Here is a 23538-nt window from a genome sequence, read left to right on the forward strand (position 1 = left end):
AGTGGGATTAACCATGAAAACCACCCTTTTAGTACAAGTAAACACACACAAACACCTCATGATTTTGTGATTGCACTTGATTTGTGCACCTTAAGTAATTTTGTGATTTAAGTAAGAATCACAAATGAGGCTTCTGTTGGAGGCCACGATGCTGCCTCAGCCCCCCCTGGAAAACACCACAACAAAGACCAGCCTCTGGAAAGGTGACTTAGCTTTTGTTTCAGCAACTGGACATTATCATGTCGCAAAGATTCAGCAAGTATTTTGTGCAGAATAGGCCTCTGAAATGCAGTAACAAGCCAGGCTTTTCCAGAAGGGGTTGCAGGTGCCTGAGCAGGAGCCAGGCCGGACCCTGGAAGCTTTGTGCCCACGCTGAGCTGTAAGGTTTCCAGGAGGACTGCAGTGCCCTGGGAGCTTTACTGTAAGTGCTCCCAGCGTGTCCTGAACTAACTCGAAGATCATGAAGCAAAGTTCTGCTGTAAATGACTGGAGAGACCCTATCAAGTCTGTGGGACACCAGTGTTGAAAATTTGCATTTGTAATTCAGCTCAAAGTAAAGCTCCTGTTTAGAGAAATAACAAAGACACCTATATTCTGTTACAAGGAAAGAGGCTGGTCTGTGGCTGCTTCTGGGAAGGGAAGGGAAGGGAAGGGAAGGGAAGGGAAGGGAAGGGAAGGGAAGGGAAGGGAAGGGAAGGGAAGGGAAGGGAAGGGAAGGGAAGGGAAGGGAAGGGAAGGGAAGGGAAGGGGGAAGGGAAGGGAAGGGAGGGAAGGGAGGGAGGGAAGGGAGGAAGGGAAGGGAAGGAAGGAAGGAAGGGAAGGGAAGGGAAGGGAGGAAGGGAGGAAGGGAGGAAGGGAGGAAGGGAGGAAGGGAAGGAAGGAAGGAAGGAAGGAAGGAAGGAAGGAAGGAAGGAAGGAAGGAAGGAAGGAAGGAAGAAGGAAGGAAGGAAGGAAGGAAGGAAGGAGGAAGGAAGGAAGGAAGGAAGGAAGGAAGTTCTGATGTACATCTTCCTAAGACTTCTCTCACCTGCCTCTCAAAACTGAAGAGAGTGGTTTTTATGAAAACACCCAGTTTATTGCCACAGTATTAGAAAAATGGATGCTAAAATTTATTTCATAGTCAGGACTAGTTGCAGAACCATATGTCTACTTTCCATTCTACATTTATAGAATTAGGCTTACAAGATCATGTGTTTGGAAGAGGAAATAGAAATGGACATTTCTTTGAGCTTGGGATACAATGGATGAGCATTTCAGAAGAGAAATCAAATGGAAAACTGTCAGGGTTCATTTTTCACAGAATCCCAGGATGGGTGAGGCTGGAGGGGCCCAGAGGGGCTGCTCTGGTGCCACCTCCCTGCTCCAGCAGGGCCATCCCAGAGCACAGGGCACAGCAGTGTGTCCGTGGGGCTCTGCAATATCCCCAGGGAGGAGACTCCACAGCCTCTCTGCACCATCTGCTCAGGGCTGGGCACTGCCCAGGGCAGCAGTTCTGCCTCCTGGGCAGGGGCAGCTCCTGGGCTCAGGCCCTGCCCGTGGCTCTGGGGCCATCGCTGGGCCTGGAGCAGAGCCTGGGCCTGCTCTGCCCTCCCTGCACACAGGGACAGCCAGGCCTGAGGGCCCCTCGCAGCTGTCCTTAGGCTGAACAGGCTTAACAGCCTTTTCTGAAACAAATTCTAAGTTTCTGGAACAGAGAGGCTGGCCAGAATGAATAACAAAAACAAAACAAAACCCAAAACAGACAAACAAAAAATCTGCACAAATGCCTAGGAATAGAAAACTACCCCTTGAAACACTTAAGGCTTAAATTCTAACCCTCTTGATGACAAATATTCCCAAGTCTCACCATCAAGTCCTGTCTGAGTTATTAAAGAAGTATGTACAATTAACTTTGCAAGCTCCAAAATTCTTATAAGCCATTTTTAAAATGAAATTCATTTGCAACTGAAGTACATGAAACTAAATTTAGACATATTCTGCCTTCCAAGCCAGGGACCCAGGTTTGGTGAAGGCTCTAGAGCAGAAATCTTATGAAGACCAGCTGAAGGAGCTGGAAAGGGGCTCAGCCTGGAGCAAAGGAAGCTCAGGGGGGCCCTTCTGGCTCTGCACAACTCCTGCCAGGAGGGGACAGCCGGGGGGGTCGGGCTCTGCTCCAGGGAACAGGGACAGGAGGAGAGGGAACGGCCTCAAGTGATGCCAAAGGAGGTTCAGGTTGGATATTGGGAAACATTTCTTCATTGAAAGGGGCTGTCAGCCTGCCCAGGACAGACTCCCAGTCCCCAGAGGGAAAAACGTGTGGATGTGGCACTTGGGGACATGGGTGCCCTTGGCAGTGCTGAGGGAATCTTGGAGGTCTTTTTTAACCTACACCTATGTTATTCCTAGGACAGCTCTTAGTACTCTAGTCATCTTCATGCTCTCCAATTTTTGGAGTTTATCATTTCTATGTCATACTTCAAATGAGCAGCTGAAGGAATATTTTTATAGTGTAAAGTGAATTTCAATAACAAAGATAAAGAGTTCTTCATTTTAAGAAGTTATCTCAAAATCTTATCTGAATTGGTAGGTAGCATCTTGATATTAAATTTAAACTTAAGATGATTAAATTGTATCTTTGAAGGCACTGAAAGGGTGTATTTGACACATGACACATAAGCAGGAAAAGAGTGCTCCTTTCTAAGCACTTTCACTTCTGTAGAAGACAACAGATTACTTGTCCCCATGCCCTGTTCTCACTCCATGCAGCTGAACAGGGCAGGGGGACTTTGCTGTTATTAATATTTGATGTTAGTGAGTTATTAATGACAAACTTGGGCTGTGAGCAGGACACAGGCCTGAGCAGTGCTGAGAACTGAAGAGCAGCTCAACAACTTCTGCGGTGGATTTTCTTTACAGGCAATTTTGAAACCATGGTCAGATGTTAACTTTTCTAAAGACCATTCTCTACCTCAAACTAAAAATAATTATTTTTATATACCTGCGAAAAATGAAAGAGCAACAAATATATTCAGAAATGGTTTTTGTGATGAAATGCATGAAAATATTTGGAAAATATTTTTATAATAGAATGAATACACAAGTTCACAGAGATTCTGTACTTTACTAGAAGTATTTTTCCCTATGTAAAAGTTCAAGCCCAAAGGCAGTTTCAGCAACAAGTTTATAAACATTCTTAGGTATGTCCTCACCTCTTGACTTGAAGGAAATCCAGTGTGAGTCAGTATACATCATGTTTTTTAAATAAAACATTATATTACACTTCCTTACCCTGTGTGTTTATATATATAAAATGGCTCAATTTAAAAGGAGTGGGGAAAAATGCAAATTAATGTTTTACAGATTACCCACGCACAAATGTACATTCAAATTGTAATACTTGCCATTTTCTCTGTCCAGTTGGAAGGTAACTTTTAACTTCGAAAGTTACAAAGCAATTCAGTTCCTTCCAGGGTGGTTTTTATGGAAACATCCAGTTTAATGCCACAGTATTAGAAAAATGGGCACTAACATTTGTTTCATAGTCAGGACTAATTGAAGAATCATATGTCTAGTTTTCCATTCTCTTATGGAAACTCTGGAGATGGTTGTATGAAAACGAAGTTCAGGAGCAGGGCAACTAAGTGAGGACTGCATGGAATTTTCTCTGATAAAATCAATAAATCTGTGACTCATGCAAAAGTAATATTGGATAGATTTCTATTTTTTCCAACCCAAATAAATACTCTTTATATTTGCACAATAGCAAATTGAATCTTAATATCAACCATGTTTTAATTAAACTTCCAGGTAGAAGCATTTGTTAAAAATCCAAATTTAATTTAGCTGTAGCACTCCACAAAGGCAATGCTCATTTTCTAAGCAAGTTTTTGATGTATAGATCTCTTTTCTACATTTAATGCTGCTTTTCATAAACACTGCTGTACTTTTCCATTCATGCACTGCACCGTCTCCTGCTCATGCATCCAACCATGCTTTGGACCTTCAGTATTTTCACTGGCTACTTTCTTGAAGAAATATGCACTGGTTTAATTTCGAGAGACATTTAAACTTATCCTAATTAAACTGGTAGAACCTATATTTAATGCATTTTCAAGGTGGTTTCTTTTGATTCATCATGAACTTGCTCCTAAAGGACAATCAGGAAGAATTACCCTGAATAAAGATGTAACGTCCTTTGCGAGGAAACCAGGAGCAGTTTGGTCTTGTGACTCCAGTGAGTCATACACGGCAGGAAAGGAACCGAGCAGATCGGGCCAGGACTGGAGAGGAGCTGAGCCAGCTGCCTGCTCCTTCCCAGTGCATGGAGCACTTCAGTGTCCTTATTCACTGAGGCACCTTTTCCATTTTTTTTGGAAAACCCTGAGAGATCACAAAATGAGGAATGTTTCACCATTTCAGACCACAGAGCAGCAGCTCCAGTACATCCCAGTTTGCAGACACTCGTGCTGTTGCAGGCTAGCAGAGACAGATCTGGACCGCAAGCTGCTGCCGGGGTCACAAATCCATGGTTATCGCTTGTGTGGTATCCACACGGGAAAATGTTTTTATTTGGAGGGTCCTCTCGAAGACCCTGTCATTAGTTAAAAAACCGATGATTTAGGACAACTGTCTTTCTCTTAGGTTATTTCAGAGTGTGTGAGGAATTGCTGGTGGGAAAAGGGCACACAGGAGTGTGATAACGAAAGTGCTAGCAACAAAATTAACTACCTTGAATTTCCCGCAAGGATGCCGAGGGAGCAGCACGCCAGGGCAGCTGCTCTGGCGATGCAAAGAGCCTTATTTTTGTTTTCCAGATCTTCTGCCAACAGCGTCCCCGTTAGGAAATTGTATCAGAGCAGCCGCTCTGGTGTGGCTGGGGCAGCAGCTGTGGATTCCGGTAACTGCAGAGCGGAGCAGGGCAGCCGCGAGCTGTGCGTGCCCGCCGCTTCGGGACAGCTCCCCGCGCTGCGCATCCCGCGGAGCGGCCGCGGGCCGGCGGGACGGGACGGGACGGGACGGGACGGGACGGGACGCGCCGGCCGCCACCGCCTCACCGGGACGCGGCGGCACCGGCTCCTGCGGACAGCCGGGGCGGGGAGGCTGCTCCACATCCCGCGTCCGTCCCTGCGGCACCGCCCTGCACCCGCTGCCGCCGCGCGGTTTCCCCGGGGGCATCGCCGCCCTCGCCCTGGGCGGCCGCACCCGCCGGGACACTTGGGCGGTCCCGGTCTCGGGCGCGCTCCCACTCGGGGGGTCCCAGACGAGCTCCCGCCCGGGCGGTCCCGGTGCCGGTCCCGGCTCTGGGCGCGCTCCCGCCCGGGCGGTCCCGGTGCCGGTCCCGGCTCTGGGCGCGCTCCCGCCCGGGCGGTCCCGGTGCCGGTCCCGGCTCTGGGCGCGCTCCCGCCCGGGCGGTCCCGGTCCTGCCCCGGGGCGGGGCGGAGGCGGTGGCTCCTCCCATGGTGCCCCGCGCGCGGCAGAGCCCCGCGCATGCGCACAGCGCCGCCGGCTCCCAGCTCAGCGCAAGATGGCGGCGGGCGCGTCGGACCCACTGGAGGAGATGCTGCTCTTCTCCGAGGAGGTGGACGAGAAGGCGCTCAGCGACCTGGTGGGATCCCTGGAATCGCAGCTGGCCGGCGGCCGCGGCCCCGCCGAGCCGCCCCCGCCCAGGACCTCCGCCCCGTCCCAGCAGCCGCAGCAGGAGAGCCTGGCGGGGGGCAGCAGCCCCGGCCGGCAGCAGCACGGCGGCCCCGCGCCCCCTCCCGCGCCCGGGGCAGGGGAGGCGGCGGGGCGCCCCGGCAGCGCGGGGAGCCAAGCCTCCGCCCAGGGGCCTCTCCCGTCCCCGTCTCCCCCGGCGGCGGCGGCAGCGGCGGCGGGGAGGGGAGCGAGTGTAAACAGTAGTAGTGTGCAGCAATCACATGGAGCGGCTCCCGGCGGCGGCAGCAGCCCCGCCGCTCCCGCCCCGCCGCAGCCCGCCGCCCCTGCCCAGCCTGTCAACAACCATGTGGCCGCTGCAGCCGCCGCCGCGCGGGACGCGGGGAGCCCCGGCCCCAGCCCGCCCGCCGCCGACGGCGCGCCCGGGGCCGCGGGGGGCGGCGGAGCGGCGGGAGCGGCCGAGGGCGCCGCCGCCGCCCCCGCGCCGCGCCCCGGCCAGGCGGCGCCCAACGGGGAGGGCGCGGGGGCCCGGGCGGCCGCGGTGCCGCCCGTCAGCGGGCACGGCGGGGCCGCCGCCGCGCAGCCCCAGCCCGCGCCCGGCGCGCTGCCCGCGGTCACCGCGCTCGGCGCCTCCGCCAGCCCCGCGCCCGCACCGCCGGCCCCGGGCTCGGCCCCGCCGGCCCCCGCGGCCCCCGCCGCGCCCAAGCCCGCGGTCACCGCCAAGGCGGGCGCTGCCCTGCCCGCCGCCCCCCAGGCCGTGTCGCCGCGGCCGGCGCTGGGCGCCGCTCCCCGGATCGTGGCCCCGCAGCTGATCGTGCGGCCGCCGCCGCAGACCACCATCCAGCTGCCGCCCGGCTTCACCATCCCGCCCGGTAAGTGCTGCGCGGCGCTCCCGGCATCGCCGCTCGCTCTAACCTTCTGCTCTTGGCCGAGGGCTTCCCTTTCCCCCAAAGCTGTCGTGTCCCCGCTGCTCGACGTGCTGGAAAGCAAAGGAGAGGCACCTGTCTGAGGGCACCGTCTGACGAGCTGGCTGCCGCTAATTAGGGTGTAACTGGTACGGCTAATGCAGAGTAATTGCGGCTGTTGTTGGGTGAGTTACTGGTTTTGTCCTGTGGAGAGTGGCAGTCACGGTGAGTTACCCTGTGATGGTGTAGTTGGACACCGGATAAAAAGGTGTAGTGGTCCGAAGAATAACTTCGTATGTGTTTTAAAGGACTTCTGCTTTATACTTGATAGTCCTGAAAAGTTTTTCGGCTTGAAAGAATGGTTTCTGCTGTGAACCAGGTGTTAAATGTGTGTAACCTAAAATTTATGATTTCAGTAATTGTGATAATGTCATTGTGTGAGGGTAGTCTTCACATCACCAGATTTTATTTCCAGCTCTGAAGCAATTGTCCTCTTTGTACTCCTCTAAGTTTCTTAAATTCAATTGCTAAAGCTTTAAGTTCAGCAAGCTTGCTAGCTAACCAAACCAGCATGCCTCCATTCTCATGGTTCCTACTCTTAACCTGTGTCTGAAGGGTACTGTGGTCCCCTACTTATATTTTCATGTTGCAAAAACTTGGGTATCTTCATTTCTTTTTGATTTAGGAGCAGATTTAACATTTAAGCTAATTCTTTTTTTTTTCCTGTTAATATCAAGAGCACGTTAAGATGTGGACCTATTGATGTAGTCTGAAATAACTGAGTTCTTCCAACTTATTTCTTGAAATATTTGATATTTATTAGCTAAGTAGAGCAGCAATGTTATGGTGTAGTTGTTTGCTTCTCAGTGGATTTTTAGTTGTGTATTTGGCCCTAGTTTATGAAAAATCCTCCAGAATCTGATGCTCCAAGCATACAAATCTTGGTGGTTTCATGAAGACCCAACTAACTTGAGACAGATAAGTTTCTCTTCAGACTGTGTGCCTTTAGCCTTTGCCTCCCTTTGTTAATCTGTTGAAGATTACTCTATGCAGATGATAGTGTGCATTGTAACTTTGCACACAGTTTCTGAAGTTAATTGTGTCAGTACTTTGATCTGTTACTTTCAAACAGAAGAGGGAAAGCTAAGCCTTGAAAACAGTCTGATCCAGGATTTAGGAAATGTTATGGAAGTAATACACCATAATTCATATTTGTTTTATTGCAAGATAGTGGGAAATCCATTAAATTTGCATAAACATAAAGATAGTATGTTCTAAAAGGAAATTATTCAGAAAATACGATGTTATTTTTGAGTTTTTAACTTGGTGGATTATTTATAATTAATCTGAAACTCCCATATAGCAAACTTCTATATAAAACAGAAATTTAGAATCAGTTTTTGGGAACAGGTTATTTTAGCAGATGATGCTCATAAGTTGTGTATTTCATCTTTATGAAATGTCCTGACTGACAGGAAGGTAAAATTAATCTCCTCATTTAACTGGCTTCTAACTTGCACCAGCTGCTCAGTAGCAGGACTTTGTAGTCCTCCAAACTAAATTAAAATATAATGTTAACACATGAGCATTTATTCATTTATAGTAGTAATTGTGTCTGCAACTTCGATTGACACTGTGTGCCACGGGTTTCGATTCATTTGTCACTTCCACTCGTTTTTCTCTGTTCAGAATTAGGTTTAGAAAATGGGAAGGTAAATTAAGAACACACCTGTGAATCTGTGTAATGCAAATAGAACATGTATTTTTTTAATGTGTGGTAGGCATTGTCCTATGAGGATTTTTATATAAGGTTCACAGTCATAATCAGAGAAGTGATAACCCATTTGGTCAGTTGGCATATTTGGGTGTCCAGATGGTTTAGGAATGGCATACACCAGATACATCATCTGCTTGCAGGATTTTCTGCAAATGTAAACTGTGAAGCTTGGTGCTTAAATGGCTAATGGAGCTTAAAAGTTACCTTCTAGATGAGTTTTTAATGAGTTTCTTTCAACTTTCTATTTACATTACTCTTGGCTTTGAAAGAGAATTATTATTATGGCTTTTGGATGTGGCCCTTGCTGTAGCTCTGTGTGCCTGTTACCTTAAACTTTGATCTCCATGTATCTTTAGTTTATAGTGGCAGAAATTTGCCTTCTGTTTGTGTTTATAGCAGGAAAAGTTGGCTGGGAGCACCCAGCTTTGTAAGTGAGGACTTTTATGTGTGCTGCAGTTTTCTCATGTGTTCATCCCACAATTGAGATTTGGTTTTTCCATGTCAGACTGAAAGATTTTCTTGCTGTAGGGTTCTGAAATCTGTTATAATAGTGTTTGAATTTCTCTATCCTCAGGGTATATTACAAACTGTGTCCCACTAGGAAAGTGTTGGGTTTTTTGCCTGGGAAGTTAACAATTAGAATTGGATGTAAACTGTTACCTTTAGAATTGGATATAAGATTTTACCTTCTTCCTTTTCATTTGAAATGTTAAAAAAGTAAATGAAAGCAATTTGCACATAGAGATACGTTGTAGAAACGGTGTCTACTGACCCTGCTATCAGCAGACTTAAAGTGACTTCATAGGTTTTTAGTTTTTGGTTCTCTAGTAGTTGCAGACAAGGTGTTTTTCTGTTTATTTGACCTCTTGTATCCTATCTAGGTTAAATTATTAAAATGTATTCTGGAACTAACATCTGTCTGGAGAACTGCTTCTTAGTTCTGAGTGAACTATAAGAAGAACATTACATGCTTTGCATGTGAAACTCCAGGATCCATGGACCAACTTAGCCATTGTCTCCCTTTTTCTGACCTGCTGACTACAAAACTTTGGGCACAGCTTGATGGCAATGGCTCTGTTGTGTAGAAAGCCTCTATTTGTGAGATGTTTTACAAGAAAAGAATCTGAAAAAATTATCATTTACATCTGGAAAGTGTTAGGAAACACTTGCCAATTTTCTAACATTTCTGCTCTGTGTGGTTGTGTGCTGAGGAGTCGTGTTGGTTCTCTGGGCCTAGCAGTGTTTGTTGTTGGTGTTTAAACCACAGGTCGTGGGTGCCCCCAAAGTGGTGATGGTGGGTACCAAACAGATTAATCTGCTAATGCTCAGTGTTAAGTAAATCTCAAATATTGTATTCTCAGAAGTGTGTCTGGCCTAATATTTGCATGTACCCATAAGGTGTTGTTTAGTAAAGCTCTCGGGTCTTTGTCCCTGGTATGCGCGTACTCGATTGTGTTCCCAGCAGCTGTGTTGTCCTTAGAGTTTACTTTTAATGAGTATTTATTTCTAATTTTGTTCTCCTGACCCTGACTAGACTGCTAGAAATCACTGTCCCCCACTTTTTTTCATCGCTGCTTTCCATAAACTGCAGTTATTTAAATTCCAAACTGAATTGGGTCTGCTAGTGGGGGCTCCCTTTCTTCTTTGAATTAAAATCTCGTGTTACGTGAGAATCAAAAAAAGATACACTACAGGGAATAATGTACAGTGCTGTACATGAGCTTTACTCTGCACTCTGTGGTTAGGTAGTTCTGGATGTGTTGTCCTTGCTGTAACTCACTGTGTAGTGACTGTTCCTTGCCCTCCCTAGGGATGGTCCTGGTGCGCACGGACGCCGGACAGCTCGTGATGGTGCCCCAGCAGGCTCTGGCACAGGCTCAGATGCAGGCCCAGGTGCAGTCACAGGGACAGGGTCCTGCCAACATGTCACCCAGGCTTTCTGTGCCCACAACTGGCCCTGTTTTTCGCCTGTCAACAGCTCAGGTATGTCTGGCTTGATTTACATTTGGTGCATTATGTCTTGCACATTAGTACCATTATATGTTTCTGCAACTGTGCTTTCTCCCCTTTTTGTTGTGAAAACAGGAAATACTTATTCAAATGTAGTTTATTTTATGAGGCTTAGGAATTTCTTTTTATTTAAGGAAAAGAATCTGCTTTAGAGAATCTCTTAAGACTCTGTTCAGACTGAGAGATGATTGGAGGCTGCAAAGCTCAGTCTTAGTCTGGGCTGTGTGTCACTGGTTTAATAAGTGTCCCTTGCTGCTCTGAATCAGAGGCACTGTGATATCCCAGCATGCTGAATCCCAGGATAGTCAATTTCACTGGACATTGGAAAAGAGAAAGCCAATCACATTCTATCAAGGATTTGCAATAAATTTAAAATAACTTTTTAAATATACGTTATTCAAAAGAAAGATTTGATTGTTCTAATTTGCTTCTGGGTGTGATCTGTCTACACTGAAAGTTTTTTCTATGTTGTGAGTACATTTCCCTTTTTCTAGGGATTGATAGGATAGAGTTCTTTCCATCTCATCAGTGGAATGTGTTGATTTGAACTTGGAGCTAATTTATTTTCAAGGGTGAATATGGGGTGGTCTTTTGTTGTTTGGTTTGGTTTTGGTGTTTTGTTTTTGTGGGGGCTTTTTTGTTTGTTTTTTTAATTTCTTTGAAGGCTGCATTGGTTTAGAAGTTTGTAGAGAGGCAATTTAGCTTGGGGCCATTTAGGGCTAGAACTGAGCTATTTTACTAAAATGTGGAGGCAAACATCTTTGGATCTTAGTACAGGGCTGCTGTGCCATAGTAATAAGAGGCAGAGTTTATGGTAGTTTTGCCTAAGGTGTGTGTTTCCAGAAGAGATAAGTAATTCTGTGTGAAAAGATGAAAAAAGTGCCTTTACAACTTTTTAGTTGTTGTAGAAGTTGCTTGCAATAAGTCCTGCATGTATTTCCCAATATTTATAATTTCATTACTTTCCTTTTATATGCTTTATGTACCACACCGTATTTATAGTCTAAAAGATTTTTAAGTTTAATTCAAAGCTGAAAACAATAATAAACTTTTCAGATGAGAAGTAAGCTGGAATAAATTTGGATACATGAGGCAATCTATAAACCACAGAGTGGCCAACTAGTTTTAGAAGTGAGTGTACGTAGGAAGACTGTAGCTCATTGTCAGGAAAGACATAAATGAAAGCCTGGAAACAAAAACTTTATGCTCTCAAAAGAGAGGTAAGTGCAATATTGGATGAAATTTGTTAAAGAACTCTTTGCAGAAAAGGCGGCCATGGAACATTAAAATTTGTGGTATCTGCAAGAATAAGACTTGTAGAAACCTTCAAAGAGAAATGTACTCCAGGAGAAATAAACACAGAGATAAGCCTGTGTTTGTTTACACATTTTTTTTTACTAGTTTGATGACAACAAAATTGCAGCCAATTCCTGAATTTGTACATCTGTCTTTGGTTGTTGGGGCCTTTCTTTGCAAATAAGTGCAGTCACTTCTTTAGTAATTACTACAAGCAGATGTTCTAGCAATGGCTCCTGAGACAAGTGCATAGTGTAAATGCAAAACAGGTGTGTGGTGGGACTGTATCAAGAATGGGATCTAAGTCTGTTATTTCTAGCTCTTTTTTTTCTGTACTGTTTGTTTTTCTGTGGTCAGTATTAATTAATAGTGAATTAAAATTCATCATGAAAGCATTCATAACAGATATTAATAAATTGTAATTTGAAGATTTCTGAGGAATAACTTTTACTGCACATGGAAGGAAGTGTGCAGAAATGTAGACCCCCCTGATTGGCTCTGGGCTCAGTCTGGGGTTTGGATCCCAAAGTCAGCCTTAAGATGTGTGCACAGCCAGTGTAGATCACGTTGATCTCAGGCAGCTGTTCTCTACTTGTATGAAGCAGCGAATGTTGCAGAAGGGCTATAATCCTACTGGATGGATTTCTATGAAAACAAACCCGTGAGGATAGTGCATGTTCAGGTGTTTGTAGGGTCAGCTGGAATCTGGAGGAGTTCAGGTATTAGAAAGTTGTGTTTGTTTTTGTACAGGGTTCTGCCCAGATGAATACCCCACTGCACTGTAGATGTTCCTTTGCACTCTCACACTGGCTTGCAATAGAGGAAGCCAGCAAGGCCTTAGGAATGATCAATATCTTGCAAGGTGCAAGAGTTGGATTATTTTAGTGTAGGGGAATTAGAATAACGATATTGTAGCTTGTCTGGATTAATCTCCTTTGAAAGTCTTAGTAGTAGCTGTACTGCATCATTTCTGTATTTGTAATTAACAGGGTTAAGAAATAATTAATATTGCCCCTGGGAAATTTATATTGAACTTCCCTGAGTCTGCATTTGATCTTCAGTGTCTTCTTTCATTGTGACATGCTTATGTTTTATATATGTTTGACCTTAGAGTGCTCTTTAAAAATTGTGGTTGACAGCCTCTTAAAACAAGATTGTAAAGATACAAATTCTACAGGTTTATCTAATCAGAGCTAGACATGAGACTTTTATTTGATTAGGTGGATGGTTTATAATCAGAGACTGCTCACTGGTTTCCAGATGAAATGTTCAATGATAAATATTATGCTAAGGTGTTAGAAATATCAGTTATTTGAGTAGTCATTATAATTAGTTGATTCAGGGATCAAGTTCTAAAATAAAGGAAATTATGTATACTGAAAAATAATTTTTTTCAAGGAATTTTTAATTATGGTCAGAAAGCTGAATTCAGTGAATTAAAATTTCCAGAAGAAGTTTAAAATTAATCAAAAATAATGTGCTAGGTTTTTATGTATATAGAGTATGAATGTTCAAGAGTCAGTGGTGTCCACTGTGACTGAAACACAGGAAAATTCTGGTGCCATTAGCTCAAGACAGGCAGAATATAAACATTAATTGCCTGAATCCTGCAAAGTGTTTTGTGAGATGGATGAACATGCCAGGCTATGCAGTTTTAACCTTTCTTTCTGATATTGGTATTGATTGGTATTTTACTGTGTAGAGCTCAACTTAATTACTATATCTTTATTCAGTTATCTTAAAATAGCTTTATTTGGATTAAAATGCAGAGTGCTTTAAATTTGTAGAGCTTAGCATTGTATTTTAGTCACTGAGCTTGCATTTTACCCTTCTTTTACCTATGTAGAAAGTCAGCATGGGTGGAAACTTGCAGTCTGCCCTAAGGATTCTAGGAAATAATATCTTATGAAGAATGTATCAGAAAAAGACATGGCCTTCATACTTTATGGGTGTTATGGTTGCTGTTCTGCAGATTGTCCTAATTTTTAGACTGTGTCAGGTGTCACAAGTTACTCAGCTAAGTGATTGTTTTCAGTGTTCATTTGTTTTTACACTTTAAATAATTATTGTGGTGAGAAAGTCTGTTGTGAGCTATACAGCTAGATGTAAAATACAGGATATTAAATGCCAAAGAAATTGTAAAAGCTGGCAGTTACTTTTGGCAACTCATTAAGAAGTGTTGAAAGTGCTAACTGGAGAACATAAAATGGATTTGGGATTACTTTTTTTAAAACAAGAAGAAGGAATGTCTGAAAAACTCCAAAGTGTTCATCTAAATTTGAAAGCTCTTTGGTTCTCTCCCCTTGACAGCTGTGTAATTTCTCCACCCTCAAAAAAAAGGAGGGGAAAATAAGGCAATATTTTAAATGTTCTGAAGTAAGATCAACTTGGTCAATACATACAGAGCTGTTCAGATTCTAAACCCCTTCTGCAGCCTGGGTACTACTGCAAGTTTTTTCTTTCCATACCCCGGGCTGTCCTTTGCTTGCAGGTGTTTTGGAGGAAAACGAACCAGGTTTTCCCTGAAAATCCCTCTAGCTTCAGCAGCTGGGCTGGTATCCAAGACAGTATGTGAGGAAGGAGCCACCTTTCTCTGGGAACAATGGAAGCTGCTGAGTCCAGGAAAGTGTAGTGTGTTTCCCTGAGGAATTTGTGTAAGGGCTGAAGTAAAGGCTTTCCTTAAAGGCAGTGCCTCTCTCCTTGCCTGTTCTGTTGTTGAAGGTTCAGAAGTTAAATATCTGTATACAGTAGTACTTACCCTAGTAGGGAATTGATAGAGCTATCTCTCTTCCCTTCCCAAGTTTTAAAAAAGGTGTGTTTGGATTGCAGTGCCAAAGACAAGAGTTCAGAAAGACTAAGATCCATAACTTGCTGTTGATCCCACATTTGTGTCCTTGTGGGTGTGCAGTGGATTCCAGTCCTTCCATGGTGAATGCTTCAGCCAGGCACTCATGGCACACGACTGAGCTGCACAGAAACTTTAATCTGATATTTCTTATTCTTTAATTGCTTGGATTTGCTACTTAAGTTGTTTGACTTCTGTTTATAGTATCTTTGTCTTGTTTTTTGCAGCTTTCAGGAGTGGAGGCAGATGTACAGCTTTGAGTACACTTTTGTATTAGATTCTTGGGAGAAGAGAGGCAAATCCATTTTGAAAGGAAAACTTGGGTTCTTCTTGACTCTTAGGTGGGGTACTCTTTGATTAGACATTTAGTTAAGCTCCTCCTAATTGCTGCTGTGTAAAGCATGAATAAAATCTGATTGTTTCTGATTCTGGAAAAGTGGCAAATGGGGATAAGCACATGCCTTGTCGGGAGGGTCTCAGCTGGGTCAGTTTGAGGCTGAGCTCGAAGGTGCTGGGGTGTGGACAGGTGTCCCAGGAGGATGGATGGTGTCTGCAGCACAGAGGAGCACTGGAACACATCCAGTCCAGAGAATCAGAGCCTGGCAGTAACAACAGTGCAGACTGCAGCGACTGAGAGATCTATTTGATATTTTAATGATCTTTTCCATTTACAGTGTTCCTGGCATCTTTTAAAATATTCAAGAAAAACACGAGTACAATTGTGCAGTTGTACCAAATAACAGTTTTAATTTAGTCCTAATTATAAGATTGTATAGGATTGTAATGGGAATGTTAATGGTTGGACTCACTGACCTTTGAGACCTTTTCCAACCTAAATGAATCTACAATTCTGTGATATTAACTACTCTTAGTTGCTGTTTTTCTCCGGTGTTTTGTTTTGTTTAGAGAAAAACTGCAAAATACTCAGGTATATTAAAAGTATTTTTCATATCAGTGCAGCTACAAGAGACTTATTTTTTTTTTTAATTGGTATGTCGGGGTTTACATGGAAATAGCTGGTCTTCCCTGAGTATTATATCAATCTTTGGATACCTTAAAAAGTGCAAGTTTGTTGTACTGTGAAAGTGATAATGTGCATCTTTTGAAAAACATGATTTGGATGCTTTTGACTTAGCTGTGCATAATTTTAATTTAACTGTTTTTTCTTTGTGGTTTTAGTTTCCTTTTACTTTTTGGTTGACATTAATTTTAGCTGAATATTAATAAATTTTTAACGTTGCCAAAATTTAATCAGCTTTAGAATATTAGTTAAGGTACAGGATTCTTAGGAAACAAGTCATAATTTGTTGGAACATAATTGATCTTAGAAGAATTCTGCTCTGGATTCTTGTATTATGAGCAGCTCAAACAGTGTGGATTTGCTTGCTCTACTATATTCTTCTGAGATAATAAATAAATTCAGAAGTCTTATAAAACTGATTATTAGATTGCATTAAATTTTTGCCTCCGTATCTTGTTTTGAATTTTAGACTTGTGAAATTGTGGAAAATAGGGAGGTGCTGCCATCTAGTTTTCCTTTGCTGTGTTTCTTTTGTTTATCTGTGTTTTTCATTTGTACACTTTATGGCTTTTCATGCCTTTGATGTGTTTTTTTACTGGCCTTCATTATCTTAATACCCAGGTGAGCTTACATTCATAACCAAATAGCAAAAAAAGTTGCTTATTTCAAATTATTTTTAATTGCAATTAAATTTATGTTAGTTACAAAATTAAAGTGCTGCTGTAAACTAATAATATAAAGTTAATAATATAAATATAAATAAAATATTAACTAATAATATAAATATAAAGTGAATGTCATACAGGAAAGACCAATGTTAACCTGGCCCATAATATTTTCTTTTGGAATACCTATTATTGGAACTTCAAAGCAGGTGAAAGAGTGTATATTGGAGTTTTCACAGGGCTGCTGCTGAAAATGGATTTGGCTTAAGAGTTTATGAATGTTTTTGTTTCAAGCTTGATTCAAAATATGTTTTTCATTATTAAGTTGTTTTGTATGTTTTTAGTGATCAGAAAAGGCAGTTAGGTGTGAAGTTTGATGGTTTAATGTTTTGTTTTTGTTGTCTAAACAGCTTGATATATATATTTTTTTTTAAGAAAATGACAAATCTTTCTAGCTTTCTATTTTCTTGCTTTAGGCATTTTTCTAACTTCTACTATTTGGAATTGGAAGTTTATATCATGAACTTTACTGTTTTGTTATCTGTGTTTGGATACTTTCTGTTGAGTTTCACTTTAAGTTTCACTTTTCACTGTTTTTAAAATGAAAGAAATGCCAAGTTTTTTGAGGGTGTGCCAGGCACTGCATCCCCTGCTCTGGCTGTGCCGTGTTTTTGCTGTGGAGCACACTCTGAGCAGCAGCAACAGCTCAGGCTGTGCCTTCACTTGATGCAGTGTGAGCTTGGCTGATGGTTGCCAGGCTGCTGTTCTTGCTAAATCAGAGCCTTGCAAAACTGAGATTGGTCTGGTCATACACTTATGCCTGGGTTTTCAGCACTGTTTATATTTTTATGGCAGCTTTGGTATTTTTTTTCACTTATTTATTGTTATTGACTCTTGTTTTTCTTTCGGTTTTCACATTCTTTCTGCTTTTCCAACAAATGCTTGTTTTTACTCTTTGCAGAAATTTTAAGCAGATAGATAAATCTTTGTTGTTGCTAAGGTGCACTGCCATTATCATCAGATAAACTATTCCATACTATTTCTTTTGTGTTGATGGTTTTTGGGCTTTTTTGCAGTGTTCTGAGAAGTACATTTGTGGTAGTAGGGCAGGTGGGTTGGGAGGTCAGAGAGAGTAAGAAATGTGTGGTCCTTACTGTACTTCAACCACAAAACTATTTTCCTTCTTTTCCTTCACAATGAGTGATTCTTTTCTGTGTTAAGCAGACAATAGGTTTTCAGTACTTAAAAATGCTACTGTTTGCATTTTGTAGCATTGACACAGCCCTAAAACTTAGAAAGCACTCAAATGTTAGTAAGGCTGTAAATTTAAACATACAAAGATTAGCAACTGCCTTAAAGGAGGATCCTGAGCACTGTCACAGTGGCTGCCATGTGCATATGCATGACCACATACTACTGTTATTTTTAATTTCTGCAGTGTGTAGGCTGGACAGTCCTAATTAATGAAGATTTATATAACATTTTTTCCACTGTTCAGTGGGTTGCTTCGGGCTTACTTGTTGCCCTCCTCTGCAGTGGGAATTAAAACCAAGCAGGTTTTTTTTGTGGCTCTTATCCCTGTAACAACTTTCTCAACAAGGCAGTTAAGGGGATTACTAGCCTCCTTTTGTAAGTAGGAAATGGAGCCTAATTGTCTCTATTTTAAATATGGAATGAGAAATGCTGGTTAATTTATTGTGTTCAGTTTCAGCCTTCAGTTGCAGCCATGGCCACTCCTGGTCACAAACTCCATGTTTCAAGTTGGGCACTCATAAATACAATGATTTAATACAATAAGAGTATGATTTGATACAGAAGAGTTTTGATTACAATGGATTATCTGCATTTGCAGGCAGCACTAAGAACTAGAGGCAGGAATAGAATCAAACTGTAGTGACAAAATTCAGCTGGTTTTTATTCACCAGATATTTTGGATGAACCCTAGTGCTTGTAGGAGGACCAGCCACTTCACCAGAGAAAGTACTTCTTTGGGAAAAGTACTCTGGGAAAGTACTTTGATAAGTATTTACTTCAGCAGTAGTGGTTTTGGACTTGGAACCCCTGGTTTCTGATGGTTTTCTCTTGTGGCCCCAAAGTCCTCTGCCTGTCCTGTGTAATTGCTTCTAGTCCTGTGTCTTCCTGCCCTGTTATCCCAAAAGAGACATTGTGCACATGAGGAACAGAGCAACATCTCCCTGCTTTGGGTTCTGATGCTCCACTTGATGACACTGTGGTGGCAGTGAAGGTTCTGCCTCTGCTCTCTGACCTGTTAGAGATGCTGTTTCTAGTAATTTTCTGTAATTGAGTGCAGATGTCAGGCTTTTAAAAGGATAATACTTTGGGTCAGTTTTGCTGTATGTTTACTAGGCTGGAAAAAAAATCCAATCTCTGATAAAAAGTTTCTCTGCATCTGACACTGAAGTGCCTGCTCATGTGAACTGGAACCAGAGGAGCTGAGAGGCAGTCAATCAGTTTGTGGAGTTTCTCCATGAACTCTTCAGAAGTTTCAGTCTTGGGAAGCAGAGTTTGCTGATGGGGAACATTTAATGGATTAATAGCAGTTCAGGCTATAGCCATGCCTGAAGGAAAGGTTGTATGAGTTAGTTACTGAAAAATTATGTGGTAATTGACCCTGGCTGGACACCAGATGCCCACCAGAGCCTCTCCATCCCTGCCCTCCTCAGCTGGACAAGGAGAGAAAATGTAAGAGGAGTCTTGTGAGTCAGTATAGAGATCCCTCACCTGTTACTGATGAAGCAAAACAGGCTCAGCTGTGGGGAATTAATTCCTTACCAATCAAATCAGAGTTGGATAATGAGAAATAAAAACTAAATCTTAAAACAGCTTCTCCTTGCCCCTCCTTTCTTCCTGGGTTTATCTTCACTCCCAGCTTTCTCCACCTCTCCCCCGAGTGGTGCAGGGGATGGGGGCTGTGCTCAGCTCATCCCAGGTTGTCTCTGCTGCTCCTTCCTCCTCAGGGGAAGGGCTCCTCACATCTTCCAGTGCTCCAGTGTGGGGTCCTTCCCACAGGAGACAGTGAGCTCCTTGAGGTTCTCCAGCCTGGTCCTTTCCATGGGTGCAGTCAGCCCTTCAGGAGCTGCTCCAGCCTGGTCCTTTCCATGGGTGCAGTCAGTCCTTCAGGAGCTGCTCCAGCCTGGTCCTTTCCATGGGTGCAGTCAGCCCTTCAGGAGCTGCTCCAGCCCAGGTCCCCTGTGGGGTCACAGCTCCTGCCAGCAAACCTGTTCCAGCTTGGGCTCCTCTCTCCATGGGGCCACAGGTGCTGCCAGGAGCTGCTCCAGTGTGGAGTTCCTGGGGTCACAGCCTCCTTCAGGCACCCCCTGCTCCCGTGTGGGGCCTCCAGGGGCTGCAGGGAAAGGATCCCTGATCCATCCTGGAGCCCAAGGCTGCAGGGAAAGGATCCCTGATCCATCCTGGAGCCCAGGGGCTGCAGGGAAAGGATCCCTGATCCATCCTGGAGCCCAGGGGCTGGGGGGACACTGCTGCCTCTCCCTGGGCTGCTCCCCAGGCCAGGGGAACCTCAGCTCCAGCACCTGGAGCAGTTCCTGCCCCTCCTGCCCTGCCCTGGGGCTTTGCAGAGCTGCTCCTGTCACAAATCCTCCCTGCTCTCAGCCAGCTGCAATTCCAGGGGGATTTCCTCCCCCTTCCCAAGTGCTCCCCAGAGGTGCTGCCACTGTCACTGATGGGCCCAGCCTTGGCCAGGGGTGGGTCTGTCCTGGAGCCAGCTGGAATTGGCTCTGCTGGACACAGGGAAGCTTCTGGCAGCTTCTCAGAGAACCACCCCAGCACCAAAACCTGGCCATGCCAGCCCAGTGCAAGTGAGCTCCCAGATTTGACCTTTAGCTTATTCTTCTGCCTTGATTTTCTCTTTGTTAAACAATGCCATTGATTGTTGGAGGCATCTCAGACAGCATCTTAGCATGGGCTGTTGAGTTTATAAGAAGTCTTCTAAAGTAATGATTGGAAATGAAATTGAATTTCATTTCAGATTTTGCAAATCTGAACTTAAAGACTTAAATCTAAACTTAAAGATCTTAGGAAAACTGAGATTTGTATAACACTTAGTGAAGCCATGTGTTGGAAGATGTAAAGAGGATTCACAATCTGTACTGTGAAAAACTTGGCTTTTGTGTTAGTGTTTGTTCAAATATTATTGGGGTGTTTTCTTCTTTTTGGTTGATAGTGGCCAAGTTTATTGATAGGAATGATCATGAAAAATGTATGGAACTTACTTGTCAAAAGTGAGCTCTAGTGCAGAGCCTGTGCTGCGGGTACCTGGGGCGTTGGTCAGTAGGTGATTCTGTAATACAAAATACAAGTATAGCCCAAAGCTGTTCCCATGGATTTGCATACTAACCTCTGACAGTCTGACTTCGTTTGATAAAGCTGTGAATATGCAATGCAATCTCTAAAGTTGGTACAGTCCTGCCTTGGCAGTGACAAATAATCTTTGGTTATTTTGATTGTTTTCTCCATATTCAAGTGACTTGCTTTTTCAAATGCAGCCTTGTGTGTTCCTTGTACAGAGCTTGTTTACGCGCAGCAGGTAGAGTGGATTCTTTCCCAAGCTTTGCCCCTCTGTTCATGTGCCCAGAGCTCTGGGGAGAAGGAAAGTAGAGATCTTGTCTAAGGAGTGAATTTATAGGACACAGAGTTTTTCTGCACTGTGAACAATTCCTGTGTGCTCTGACTGCCTAAGTGGAAGTGATTTGTTGCACTCTGAAATCAGAGTGTTACCTGTGTGACTTGGGCAGGCAGAACAAACCTTGGGACACCCCCCCTCCCAGGCTGTCCCTCCTGAAGTCCTCCTTTCCTCTGTAGCACTGTGCTGGGCTCCCTGTTCTGAGCTGTGTGGACAGAGCCAGCTCAGGTCTGTGTGCAGGTGCATGCTCCAGTGTCCCCGTGGGCATCAGCAGCAGCCTACTGACTGTGCTCATCCATGGTCTGGCTTCCTGCCTGTCAGTGGCTGAGTACAGGGCAAGAGGCTCTTCAGTGCTACTTCCCTCTGTTTAGGGAATAGAAAAACATCTGATTTACCTAATAAAATATAATAGTTATATTTGAAGATGTATTTCTTTTGAACTCTTCCGGTAATTTCAGAATTTAATAGCATCCTACCAAACCTCAGCAGCTTTTCCTCAAGGAACATCATGAGTTCTTTTAGATTCTTCCAGTAGGAATTTGACACACTGGGTTATGATTTTTTGTTAAAATAATGTTGATAATTTTTTCATTTTTGTTTTGTTTTTGACGTATTTCTCATGAGATCTGTTTACAAGCTTCCTTCATAGAAAACCAAGCTTTTTCTTTCTAAATAATTTTTATCAGTTCTCGAAGCATTCATGTTGGGAATCCTTTGAGTGTCTTCTGGCAACTTGTAGCTGTCACTTGTAGATCATTTCCATGATATTTTAGAATTTCTCCAGGCTAGTTCCTTGTTATGTTTCTCATCACTTCATTTCAGACTTACCTTTTTAACCCTTCTAAATTTTAATAAACCATTGCATTACTTTGTTTGCAGTTCTCTGGTGGTGAGGGATTTCTTCATATCCAGCACTTTAGTGGATTTTAGTGCCATTTTCTATTAAAGGCTTTTGTCACTATTGATTTTTAAAACCAAGGGTGAATTTAGTTTTCAAGTTTCACAGTTTGCTGCTGAGGTCTGGCACATGGGAATACATTCTTAGTTGGGCATTACAATAGTGAAAATTTATATTTTAATTATGTGCAGTTCTATTTTCAAGTATGTTCCTGTGGTGAATAATGGGCATTTATTAGCTGAGAAAAATTCTCTAGCTCGCAGTCTCACTCTGTATTTGTGGATTTCTGGCTTCAGATCTTGCCTGGAAGCTAGTAGCTGCCAGAAGTGCCCCTGGTTATCTGCTTTTTTCCTAAATCCTCACTTCTGGAAGCCCAGACTGATAAGGGGACAGATACCACAGGCATTCTATGCTCTTAGGCTGGAAACTGATTATAAGCAAGTGAACAAGATACACAGTATTTATATTTCAAATGCAGCACTCATCAGGTAGATATAATTTAATTCAGCCAGTATTTAAAAATATTTGTTCATTTTTATAATGAAGAAAAGAGGTGTAGGGTGTTTAAAACAGGAGAAGCTTTATGTGGTCCTTCTTGAAAAAAACCAGATAATTCTGCCTCTTCATGAATATGCTGATAATTGTCTCTAGGCTATCTCAGAATGGAAGACATCCCTAGTCAAGATTTAAAAAATCTTGAAAGCTATACAAACAAAAAAAGGGGGTTGTTCAGATGTCAGGTAGATTGATTTGGTTTGTTTTCTTTCCTCCTTTTTTTCCCCAAGTACAGAAGATTGATATCCAGTAGATGATGTTGCTGGACTGATGTGTAAGGAATCCTTGGGGCTTTGAATGCCTGCCTGGGCTTCTGTTCCTTTTGGAGATGTTTTAGAGTACACTAGATGTTCTTTGGAGAAGTATTTTATGTAAGTTTAATAGACAACGTAGGACTCTAAAATAAGCAGTTCTATTTAAAATATGAATTTTAGAGACATATGAATTAAAATCAAGGAAAACTAGTTTTATCTTGTGAGAAGCAACATCAGCCATGATTTATTACTCTGTCCACTTAGAAAATTTGCCTTTTCAAATGTGTGAATGCGAATCTTAATAAATGCAAGTTAGAAGACACCAGTGTGGCCTCCATTTTTAGTAATGTGTGGTTCTCATTTTGTCATAATTGCCATATTGTGTGATGCATTTCATTTTTAATGGTATTTACCTTCCTGCAGAATTAAGTAACTTCTCTGGAGACATGTTTTAATTCCTAAATCTTGTCCTTTTGTAAGATGGCAAGACATTTCAGTCTTGCAGTGAAAGTAAATCACAAAATAAGTAATAAGTTTGCTAAATAAGATAAATTTCCTATGCTATAGAATGTACTACTGGCTGAAAGACTGTAGGTCAGTCATTTTCCTTTGTCTCCACTTGATTTTGGAGTTGCTGTCTGGGTACAGAGTCTGTTTTCTATGACAAAGGTTCTCCCAGTGCTTAGATGTCATTTCTCTGCAAGTTATTTTCTATATAATTCAATATAGAATTATGAAATTATTTAAAGAATATTTTTCTGCTTTCTAAATTTTCTGTCCATATTAATTTTCATTTTGAAAAAGCACTAGAACAGGCCCATAAATGCCAAGAGGACCAGTATGTGTTACTGGCAATGATAAACTCAAATATTGATGAATACTGACATGTAAATATTACAACTGAAATAATGCATCAATGTAACATCAATTTTTTTGCAGGTCACATTTGTTTTTTCTAATCTTTTCCTTAATAGCTTTCAGGAGAAATACAGCAAGGCTGTCATTGAACGTGAGAAAGCTA

At 43.1% G+C, this 23538-nt stretch overlaps 1 protein-coding gene across 1 annotated transcript in view; it reads left to right on the plus strand.

Annotated features, from left to right (window-relative positions):
* Positions 1-5503: 5503 nt before the first annotated feature.
* The window catches only part of LOC128793483 (transcription initiation factor TFIID subunit 4-like), a 147817-nt gene continuing 129782 nt past the window's right edge, over positions 5504-23538 (plus strand). Inside the window, exons 1-2 of the mRNA XM_053952694.1 lie at positions 5504-6503; positions 10124-10296. Of these exons, the coding sequence (XP_053808669.1) occupies positions 5504-6503; positions 10124-10296 (1173 nt within the window). The remainder of the gene's footprint in view (positions 6504-10123; positions 10297-23538) is intronic.

This window comes from Vidua chalybeata, chromosome 11, assembly GCF_026979565.1.
Source record: "Vidua chalybeata isolate OUT-0048 chromosome 11, bVidCha1 merged haplotype, whole genome shotgun sequence".
NCBI lineage: Eukaryota > Metazoa > Chordata > Aves > Passeriformes > Viduidae > Vidua > Vidua chalybeata.